The 12,008-nt window shown below is 34.7% G+C and overlaps 1 protein-coding gene across 4 annotated transcripts in view; it reads left to right on the top strand.

The window, feature by feature from the left end:
* Positions 1–9,301, top strand: part of RNF4 (ring finger protein 4) — an 80,252-nt gene extending 70,951 nt beyond the window's left edge. For all 4 annotated transcript variants that reach the window (XM_003773431.4, XM_012552373.3, XM_012552374.3 and 1 more), the window contains exons 7-8: positions 5,572–5,620; positions 6,461–9,301. In XM_003773431.4, coding sequence (XP_003773479.1) covers positions 5,572–5,620; positions 6,461–6,610 — 199 coding nt within the window. In that variant the 3' untranslated portion in view covers positions 6,611–9,301. The remainder of the gene's footprint in view (positions 1–5,571; positions 5,621–6,460) is intronic.
* Positions 9,302–12,008: the final 2,707 nt, after the last annotated feature.

The following is a 12,008-nucleotide window of genomic DNA, read 5'->3' as shown; positions in this document are numbered from 1 at the left end:
ATTAAGGGGTCTGGCCAAAATATTGGAGGTCTCCCTCTATGTCTCTTGACTCTGTGTGGGGACCACTGGAATATGCAAGCTCCATCTATGAAACTTCAGTCTTTCCTTTTCAAAGCACCCCACTTCTTCTTGTCACATATCTTGATGATACTCTTTTCTACTGCTTTTTGCATACAATTTGAAATTGGTCACATGCTGCATCTGATGTGTACTCACTGTATATCCTTCCATTACCTTTTGACTGACCTGCAGTTTTTAAAATAATATATTTCATGATTCACAAACAGTTTAAATAGAAGGATAATGATGCGCCTAGGGTTTTATTTCAGGGAAAAGTTTGAAGGTCATTAAGATGATGCACATTTCTCAAATATAATCTGGCTGCCATCTCTTCTCCTATTTAGTTCTGGACTACACTTTACTGTTCATCTGCAATCTCTCTATCATATATATGAGGATAGACCACCTCTCTGTATTTAATTTCCATTGGAATCCTGGGTATTTTATTTTTTGCATTTTAAAAACATTTTTCTCTACTTTTTTTTTTTTTTTTTTCCTTATTTAAACTCTTTATTTCCTTAGTCCTTGGTGCTGATTTAAGTATCACTCTCTAAGGAAGAGCTGGGTTTTTTCTTGTCCCCTATTGTGAATGAGTTCAGAAAAATAGATGGTTTTCATTTAATAATGAATTGATAAAATGCACATAGGAGTTCTGACCTCTTACAGTGATTCTGTTATGTTTGTTTTAATGTAAAATATATGCTTTCAATTAGAGATATTGATTAAATACTAAAAAACAAGCAAAGAAAAAAACAACATTGTCTGAGGAGACCATAGACTTCATGAGACTGCCAGAGAGATCAGTGACACCCAAAAGGTTCAGAAATCCCTGTTCAGGACAATTGCTATTTTTCATCTTGGTGGATATGATGGTTCTCCTTTGAAAGGTTCTGCAGTGCTACAGAGTTTGATGTGATTGATTCCTATATTTTTATTCATAGCCACTTGGTATGGGCCTCACTTATAGAAAATCTCTATTTGTGTTTTTTCTGGACATCTTTCTGAAAGGGAGATTTATCCCTTTTCTTCCTTTTGAATAACTTTCTTGAAGTTAATCAGAGGGTCATTGAATCAAAAAAATCTGTTTAGATCTCTTAAGCAATCTGGTATGATTTTTGATATGCATTAGAGATAATTTGTTAGAAGAAAACCATTTAAGTGGCATTTGTCTTATTAAATCAAATGCTTTTTTTTTTCTTTTTTTGGGGGGGTAATATACAAACAATAAGCACCTTTGACTATGTCTATAAAAATGTAATCGATTCTAAAATTATTTGTGAAAGCCTCTCTGTTCTCTCATACCTTCAGCAAGGGTTTCTTCTATAGATTACTTCATACAGATTTTATAAAAATAGAAAAGTTAGGCATAGGACTCATTAGATGTTGACATTTTTCTTAACCTTTTTTTAAAAAACAGTAATGACTCTCCATGTTTTCAATGCATTTGGTATCCACTCTCATTTTAGATTTGGTATCCACTCCTATTTTAGATGGCTTGAAAACTGAGATCCCTTACACCTTCAAAACATTTGATGTCATCTCTATGGATCACTGTTCTATACTTGGTCTAATACAAATCTTTTTCCATCTTTATTCTCATGCTACTTTTACTTTCCTATGCCCTACTCAGTACATGATTGTGTTGGTAGAATCCTAATTTGATAAATTCACTGTCTTTAGATACAATAGATCTTTTCTATTGTTGGTGTGTCTGTTATTCTCCCAGTTTCATTTTTAAATACTTTGAGGATCAATCACTACTTTATTGAGAATCCCCTTTTTATCAGGCACTATTCTAAAGCTTTTGAAGAGATAAAGAATAATAATTATCTCACTAGTCTAAAGTGCTCCATACATTCTATCATAAAAGATAGCATGGATATCTGAAAATGTTTAGAAAATCACTATTAGATAATTTGGGGAGGAATTAGCAGCCACTTTTAGGTAAATCGGGAAAAACTTGTGGAAGATAGCATTTCAGCTGAATTTTGAAGAAAATCTGTGGTGATTTGAGGTGGAGATGAATAAAGAGAACATTTTAGGTATGGGGATTAATGTCATTTAGGTATGGCATCACCAACTGTCAACTAGACATTTCAAACTGGATGTGCCAGAGGTACCACGTACTCGCTATGTCCAACACTGAACTCATTTGCTTTTCCCTCAAACCTACTGTCTTCAAAACTTAGATGTTTTTCAAGGATTTTAAGAATCTTTTTAGATTCCTTTTCTCTACCCAGCCATCACCACCTCAATGCTGTAGCTGGATTATTGCAATAACAATTTACTCTGCTGTCTTTCCCACTCCAGTTCACCCTACGCATGGCTAACAAAGTAGTTTTCCTTAAGGGCTGGATCTGGATCTGACCATAAGACTGTCCTATGCAATCAATTCCAATGCCTCTCTTCTTTCCTCTAGGATCAAATATTAAATGGTAGTTGAATGACTGCTTCTGTTTAGCTTTTAAAAACTTTAAAAACTGTCCCCAACTATCTTTTCAGCTTCAATGTACATTCTTCCCTTCCCCTTTCTCACATATTCTCTCTCTTCCCTGTCTCCCTTCCTCCTTTCTCTTCCTCTTCTCTACCCTATTTCTTCCTCCTCCTTTTTAATTTCTTCCCTCCTCTCATTGTCTTCCTCTCTGATCAAGTAGACTTTGGTTTCTCACATAAGCCATTTCACCTTCCATCTTTGTGTCTTTGGGTTGGCTACCTCTCATACCTAAAATACACTTAATCCTTATTCATGTCATATGATCCTCTTTCTTCTTGTGGGATGGAGTTCAGATTCTACCTTCTACATGAAGCTTTTCCCGATGTTCTTTCCAATTCCATGCCCTGCCAAAATCTCCCTGTATTTAACTTATAGCTACTTGGTATTTATTTGGACTTAATTACTTTTTTTTTTTAATAGCTTTTTATTTACAAGTTATATGCATGAATAATTTTACAGCATTAGCAATTGCCAAAACTTTTGTTCCAATTTTTCCCCTCCTTCCCCCCACCCCGTCCCCTAGATGGCAGGTTGACCAGTACATGTTAAATATGTTAAAGTACAAATTAAATACAAAATAAGGATATATGTCCAAACAGTTATTTTGCTTATTTGTACTTACTTAAATGTGTAGTCATAGTTCTCTCTTTAGTAAACTTGAATTACACAAATTCGACTAAGAATTCTTTAGAAAAAAAAATCTGCAATCACAATTATAGACAAAAAAAATTATCTGACAAAAATGAAACATTAGAAGTGAGTAACCAGACTATAAAATTAGCACAAGAATTGGAGCTAGAAGTAGATGAAGCATGATGTGGAGGAGTTGACTGAGTCTCATGGAGGAGATGTGACAGATGGGGATCTGATGGAGCTGCTAGCCACAAAGATTGCAGAAGAAAGAAAAACTTTGGAACCGGAGGTTGAACCAAAACGCTTTACAACAAAACAGTGGCAGGAGCATTTCAACATTACGAGTGATTTTTTTTTTTTTTTTTTTAATATTGAAAAGATGGATCTGAATACTTCAAGGTTTTTAAAAGTTCAGAGACAAACTGAGGATAATATTGTTTGGTGTCATTAGAAATATGAGGAGAAAAAGAGAACCATTGTCTCTAAACATCTCTTACTAGCTTCATTTTAAAAGTTGCACAGCAGCCAATCAAGCACCAATGATAAAGGCTAGGTGCAGTGGTGGGTGGGGAAGAGGCAAGGTGTAATTCACACCCAAATTAACTTTACTATATAGGGTATACATTATCATTACTTTTTTCTTTCATTTCATATGAAAATTTCATATTCATTTTATATGCTTTGCATTTTAATATAAACCTATGACTTGCATAAACACATTCTTTTGTGTATACTTTTATTACTCAAGCTAAGTGAAATTGATAGGAAGGGCAAATTTGCCTTATTTAAAAATCCCTTTTCTAGGGGTCTGCAGAACTTTAACTGTCTATGTTTGTCTCCTCCATTTGGAATATAAATTCTTCACAAAAAGAGCTCATTTCATTCTTTATACTTGTATCCCCAGTATAATATCTCGCACATAGTGGTACTTAATAAATGTTTGTTGAATGATTGTTGGTTTATTTCTTAAGTTGATCTTGCATATATTTTTGTGGAGATTTTGGTTATTCCATAACCTTGTTTGCTAAGTGTATTATTGTTCTGTGTTAGTTTTAGAAAATCCTTAGACTTCTAGATAGTTGTGAGTTCTGCCTACTTTGTATTTTAAGACATTAAAACTCAAAAGAATTACTTTTATTAAAATAGGATTTACTCAACTACATTTATCAAGGCCCTCCTGGCACTGATTACCTGAAAAAAATTACTAGAATTTATGGTGGTCTTGCTATGAAATTAGTTAGGTATTAATATAATAAAGAGAAAGACATCAGATCAAAAGTGAGTTTCACTTAATTGGTATATATAAAGTAAGTAGAGTTTATTGCTTTTTGTTTTTTAATTGCTCAAGGAGAAGCTTGTAATCAACTATCCCTATCCTTCCTATTGTTAGAGTTGAAATTCCTATAATGACTAATTTGATCACCATTTAAGAACTGGTCAGTTATTTCCTAGAGAAGACATTTTCTATATGCATGACCTGTCCTTGTTCTCTAACCCCACTCCACCATAGAGAGGCCTTGAGAAAACATGTGAGGTTGACCAGAGGGATATCTAAGCCACCGATTTTCACTTAGGATACCAAAACACATTGTTGGTAATCATTGCTGGTGATGCCTTTTGGGCCTGTGCTTCTTGACTAGGAATCAAAAGGAGACCTAAGATAAGGGGGGATGAGGATAGGCTATAAGTTAAGTGGCATACAATTTACTGTATGTATACATATATAATAAGAGAAATCATTGCATACAAATATCACTTCCAAATTTATAAGTGTAAAGGGCATCTAGTCCTACCCTTCTATTTTATGGAGAAGATAACAGTTCCTAAAAAGAATATTGGCTTCTTTTGTATTGTCTCTTAAGTCCATTTTCTCAATTTTAAATTACAACTTTCCACTGTGGGATTTAAGGGAAATATATTTCTTTCCCATAAGGAACAAATTTTCATGTTATATGTAGGGTGAACAAATAGTAGGTAGTTCCCGTTGTTTCAGATCCTATATTCAATTTTGATAGGATATGTATAACTTGGAATTGAAGAAACAAGCAGTGCGTGAGTAATTTGAAATTAAGAGATAAATGAATTTTCTTATTCAAATCCTTTTTCTTTATTACTGCTTTATTAATACTTCCCATGAAAAAGTTCCTTTTCTTTGGGTAGGAGTCCTTTAAAAAATTTTCTCTCTATATAAAAGATACATATTTACATATTTTATATATGTACTCTATGTAAAGAATTTCATAAATTTTAAAGGAATATACAAATTCTCTAGCTATTTTATCATCTTGGGGGGAAAATGGTTATTTATTTAAAGGTATCAACTACCAATTAATGGGATTTTTTTCCTTTTGTTGCAAAACTGATCCAAATCATTGTGTTTTTAGGCCTTCTGGTACTGTTAGTTGTCCAATTTGCATGGATGGATACTCGGAGGTAAGAAAACTACAGCTTGTCATCTAATAAATTTTCCCCAAAAAAAATGCTTCAGTGAAAGAATTAGATGAGAGGAGCTTTTTCTTTAAAAATGACATTAACTCATTTTCAGTTTGGTTTGATCCTGACATACTTGGAACTATCATAAAGCAAACTTAAATTATTGTCTGCCCAAATTGCAAGACTCTTATTGAAAATAATAGCATTCAGTTACTGTGTGAATTTTCTAGTTATATTTTAACTGTTTGTCTTGCGTAACTGGAACAAAAGATTGAGGATTTTAAGGAAGTCCTTTTACATTCTGTTGGCCTTTTATAGAAATGGTGACTATTTCTCTATAGGTTTAATGCAAAAATTCCAGCATAGGATCGATTTTGTCAACTCTGCTGTTCTCTTGTTAAAAGAAAGATGACTTCTTTGCTGAAGAGCCCTTCTTTGAACCCAGCCAGGCTGGACAATTCTAGGGCAGGTCTTAAGATTGTGGTTCTTACTGGCCTTTTTTACTGAAAGGGTCTCATTATGGATATTTCCAGAGACTGAAAACAGCACAAGAAAGGGCTTCCTTAACCATGATTTAGGTCAACCCCTTGGTTAATATAGGCGGGGAAGCTGAGACACAGAAGAATGGATTTGTCCAAGAACAGACAGTTACTAGAATTTGTGTTTCCTAAACTTAGAAGTACAAGTCCCAGTGGTTGGTTATCAGTTTCTAAACTTTTGCCCTATTGTTTAGCTGATTGCCACCACCAGCATTTAACATTGAGAATGTCTAAGTATGGAGAACATAGCTATCTTGTAGAGACGTAGCTTCATGAATTTATCTGTTTGCTATTTTTCTAGATTTTGCAAAGTGGACGACTTATAGTCTCTACAAAATGTGGTCACGTCTTCTGTAGCCAATGCCTCCGTGATGCCCTTAGAAATGCTAGTTCCTGCCCAACTTGCCGGAAAAAGCTGAACCAGAAACAGTATCATCCAATTTATATATGATATGTACTATGTTTCTCAGGACAGCCTTATGTGGATTCCTGTGAAAATGTCCTGAGTTTGTCAACATACCTGACAGTAAGGAGAACTGATTTTAAAAACGATTTTACCTGGGGTGTTTGTAAGCAGATTTTATGGTCCAAGCTTAAATGTCATAAACCTAGCTCTTTTTTTTCCCCATCACATTTGATAAGGTTGGGCTGAGTTTCTGAGGGTCTGTCAAAGTTAGTTGAGCCATATGTTTCTCTCAACATATTATCCCTGTGTTTGACACAGCTTCTCTGTACCACTAGGGTGTGTAAGCTCTTGGGTTTCAAAGTCATCTTAATTGAGTAATTGAATCTCATAAGCCTAAAAGAATGAAAGGTAAGACATCAGCATAGATGAGGGGCCTCTTTCCATTTGCAAGATGAAGAGGTGGGGAGGACAATTGAATCCTGCTCCCAGCAGGCCCATCCGTTTCACATGCTTTGGTGTAAAAAGCCTGTTTTTGATTCACATCCTAGCAGAATGAAGGATGTAATGACAGGCCCTAAGTCTTCCCCTGGGAAAAAGAATATGCTGATGTATTGAAGAAATTGCAGAGCTCCCCAAGCTCCCCAGGTGTATAGCTGCTGGGTCTCTCTGGAACCTGGAAGCAAACTCACTAGAGGCTTTTTATTTTTATTAACTATTATGAAAAAATTTCTTATTGGCAAGGCCCAGATTTTTCAAGCTTCATTTGATCATTAGTCATGTGTTTCTATTTTAAGACTCATAATCTTATTTTAATTAGTGTCCATTGTTCACTTTTCTTCTTTCCTCCCTTTACCTAAGTAATCATCAGTTGGTGATCAGAGAGAGCTGTTTCATAAAGTTTAATGCCAAATTATAGAACTTGGGCTTCAGAACACATCCCCTATCAGTAAGGTTCTCTACAGTTATCTCAGCCATTTATCATTATTAGAGGTCTTTGTGTCAGACTTTTATAGAAATTTTATGCCCTTTAGCATTTTAAGTTAGTGGCATCTAAAAGAGTGAATGATCCAGTTCTGAGTAATGATAAGTTATAGATTTTTTTTTTGCACAAAGAAATTGAACCATATCCTAAGTGAGATTGCTAACTAGGTTCCCTCCTTCTTAAAGACTCAGTTTTGTAATAAAGCTTGTTGCTTTTGAAATTCTCATTGAATTGGGGCAGAAGTAGTTCAGACTTTCACATTCCTGCGAAAGGCTGGATATTGACAGTGGCATTAATTTCTCTCTTTGCCACGTCTATCTGCTGTTCATATTCTCAGGAATGTTGATAATGTGGTAATGTTATAAACTTGCCCCAAAGATACAAAGTATGGGGCACAAAAAAAGCTTAATTTTTGTATTATAATAAAAACTTTTATGTTATTGCCTTCTTATCCCTTGAATGTCCCCTCATCAAGTGGTTGGGGCAGGGGAAACAACTCCATTTTTCCTCCCAGCATGTATTTTGCAGGTGATGGAAGTAGTTTGTGACATTACTTAGCTACTTGGAAGGAAATCAGTTCACTGCAACTTCAGTCCAAGTCATCTCTGCCTGTTTGTTGTTAATCATATCAGTAGTGTTCACCCCCTGTTTTGTGGTGGGAATTAATTTTTTGAATCTGTGCCTAATTGAGATAGACTTTGTTTTAAGAATCTCTTGGTGTGTGTAATTTTTCATCATCTATGAAACCCTTTGCTTTTTGATGGTCCATGCCTGTTGAGTTGATGCAGTCTTGCCTCCATACAAACCATGATGCTTGCCTACTGAAAAATTGTGGGTTTTGTCCTTTGCTTCTATCTTTTTATCTGGGGAAAGCTGATAAACTTTAATCTGTACTTTGGAATTGCTTGTTTTTCACATCAGTTAAGAATTCTTAAAATCTTGTATTTCTTGTCCATAACCTCCTAGCATTATTTACTTAAAACAAAATGAAGTTTTGTTATGGCTGTTTAGAAAGAAACAATTCTAGCTTTGCTACTGGTAACCAACTTTAAGTTGGATGAAACAAATTACTGTATAAAACTTAATTTAAAATTTAAAATGAGTATTTCCCCCTTGCCACAGGAAAAAGCAGTTGTATTAGCAATCCTGATTTTTAAAAATTGCATTAAATATCTTTTTAGTTATAATATATGTCATTTTTTATTCATCAGCAAGAATAGGAGTGTATTAAAGATTAATTTGGGCTGATATGTGTATAGCTTTCTGGTTTTAGCTTTAGTTTTGAATGATATTTTTGATAAGTTTGTATTTCCAAGTAAATATTTATTTTTTTTGTCCTGTATTAACTGTATTGATGTGTAAGATCTTTAAGAAAAATATCTATAGAATACACAGCAGGTTCTCTGGCTATTTTGTTTTGTGACTCTTCTTGAAAACCTAGACCTGTCCAATTCTCTAAGCTGTTGATATCAAATGTTATTGTATTATTTCATTGTAAATCTAAATTGAAAAGATAATATTTAGTTGTAGTTATTTACTTAGTATATAGCACGCGTATAGTTTTCCAAAACTGCTAAATATAAAACAGGCTGATTATGTAAAAAATCATACTTTTACTTTATCTGTGTATATAGTTCTTTTTTTTTGTTGTTGTTGTTATTTAAATTGTATCCATGTCCATGTGTCAGGTCTGTTTTGAACTTCAGCTAAATGGTTGTTAATTAAGATGAAAATAAACCCATTAATTTGATGTACAATGTGTACTCTTTATTTTGGCTTCTACATTATTTTTCCCCCCCTAAATGGTGTAGTCTTACTTAGTTTTCATGTTTGGGGTCTGTCATCAAGCAATTCCCCAGTCTTGTCCTTCCTTTTACTTTACTTCCTCCTTTCTACCCCTAGAAATCCTCTTCCTTTAAGACTCAGTTTCCCTGAAGGTCTTACTGATTCCCTGTCTACCCATTCCTAACCTGAACATGACTTCTCCATATTTTCCTCAAGCACTTTGGACTTGTCTTTTGCCCTTGCCACATTTTACCTCGAAATATATGTATTTCTGTACACTTGTAGCACAAAGGAGCAGAGCAATAAAAACAGGTCATTTTATATACAGTTTATTGTGTTAATCATGATCAGATTCCTTCTATTTCTCTAGTCCCTTCTTTGTAAAGAGGGAGGCAGAAAGAAAGGAGGAAAAAGTCTGAAGTAATGATAAAGGGGAAAAACACAGCCATTTAAGACCAAGGACCATACATTTTGAACTCACTATTTAGAAATCATTTGCTGCTAGTAATAGGGAAGACAACTAAAGTCCCACTAACGGTAGCAAGGAAATAACAATTGTGGCAAGTCGTTCCCACTCTTTGATCCTTAGAATCTCTTGGCCATAAAAGGTTTGTTTGAACTTAAAACACAAGGAATAGACTTTTAGGAGATGACATAGCTACCAGTAAATATCAAAGGAAGATTTTTCTGAGAATGCAGGAACAACAAGGCAAAGCTTATTGATCAGTGACCCTTGAATCTAGATAGCTGGAGCTGTGTTGAGTTAAACATTGCCTCTCTTAAGGGAGTTGCCTGTCTTTGGAGGGAAAAAGAAGACATGAATCCAATAATTGAGATCTAAACCAGGGGACCATTTGAATTTAAACTGTCGCTCTGACAACTCCATATGCCCACCTCAGTTAAGCCCCGTTAGATTTCATAAATTGGGTAACAGCTCAGCGCTGTATTTTCTCACACACTTTGGAAACACTATATGGATTCACTTGGTAGACCTCAGAAACCCCCTGAATAATGTAATGTCAAGCCACAAAGAACTGAAGGAATGAGTTTTTCTGCTGTCTTGACCCCATCATAGGGAAGGCACCTGAATAACTGTAGACTTTGTACCAGAAAACCTCCTTTTACTTTACTAAAGCTTCTGAGGGCCTGAATGGAATGTAATTACCCCCAAATTATTACTCATTATGATAAGGAACCTTAGGAATGTCTTCCCCTCCCTTTTACTTTCAACTTTAGAACCTGTGAAGAGAGAAAAAAAATAATCATTCTATAGACAAATTCAGGTCTGCAGAAAATGAGGTTTGACTTCAGGGGCAAAGTGACTCAAATGACTTTGATTTCGCTGCTGAGAACCCAAAAGAATAAATTTCAAATAAGGGAAATACAAACAAATAAAGGCTAATACCTCCATCTTCTCTCTGTGGAAGACAAGGGCAAGAAGTAAAAGTTTTATCTTGATAGAAACTCTGGAAAAATTAGCCAGCTATAATGTTAAACCTTTGAGTGTAAACAGATAACATCAAAAGTCTGTTGTTGTTTTTTTTTAAGAAGTAGCTAAAAATACCCTGTTAATAAAATCAGTTGGGAATAAACTTTTAATAAGAAACTGCCCAAATACTATATTTGGTAGTCAAATCTGATTTGAAAAGATAATTCTTGGGCAGCTAGATGGCACAGTGGATAAAGCACAGCTCTGAAGTCAGGAGGACCTGTGTTAAAATCTGGTCTCAAACACTTAACACTTCCTAGTTTTGTGACTCTGGGCAAGTCACTTAACCCCAATTGTCTCAGCAAAATAAAAAGAAAAGAAAAGATATTCTTTTATTGTTCTTTTCTGTTCTCTTAATGTATTTTTTTTCTTAATCTGACCAAAAATGGAAAAAAGAGATAAAAGAAATAAAGAAAAGACTGAATTCTTTGCTTTTGAGAATTCTCATACAGATAAATTCATGATTCAGGATAAGAACTTTTTCCACACACTGGGAGTCAAGGATGTTTCTAAACCCATCCATATTGGGAATCCTGATGACCACTGCAGGTGTGGCAACAACCATAGAAGTACAACATTAGCAGCCAGTATTGGTCAAGTCAGTATGGCAGCATTCAGACCAGGACAAATTGGGTGCCTGATGCTTCAAGGTCTCTGGCATTCTGTATCCAGAGAGAGTCCTAAACAACCAACACTTTGAACTTGAAAGCTTCAGAAGGGGTCTAACTTCAGAAGGTCAAGGTCAGCAAAGGAACTAGGGGAGACCCAGGACTAAACCCAACAGGTCCTGGCTTTTGCAGAAAATCTTACTTAGGAGTAAAGCTGGAGAGATGAATAAAACAAAACCAACCAGTATCAAAAATTTCTGCACATAGAGATCTCCAAAAGAGGAAAATATTTTTGTTACAAATGCAAATATTGAGACAAGGAAAAATTATTTTCCAGAAGGACCACATGAATTCCTAAAAGATAGGAGCAAAAAATTTAAAATGGAATAAAAGCTCTTGAGGAAAAAATTGGAAGAATCTATAGTATAGAACAAAAAGTATCAAATTTTATCCAAGAAAGGAAATTCTGAAAACTAGAATAGAACAAACAAGTCACTTAAAACAAGGCAAGAAGTATGAGAACAAAAAGCATATAATAGATCAAAGTATCTATCTAGAAAATGGATTGAGATCATTTAA

This window comes from Sarcophilus harrisii, chromosome 6 (genome assembly GCF_902635505.1).
Source record: "Sarcophilus harrisii chromosome 6, mSarHar1.11, whole genome shotgun sequence".
Taxonomy (NCBI): domain Eukaryota; kingdom Metazoa; phylum Chordata; class Mammalia; order Dasyuromorphia; family Dasyuridae; genus Sarcophilus; species Sarcophilus harrisii.
This window is presented reverse-complemented; position numbering and strand designations above follow the sequence as displayed.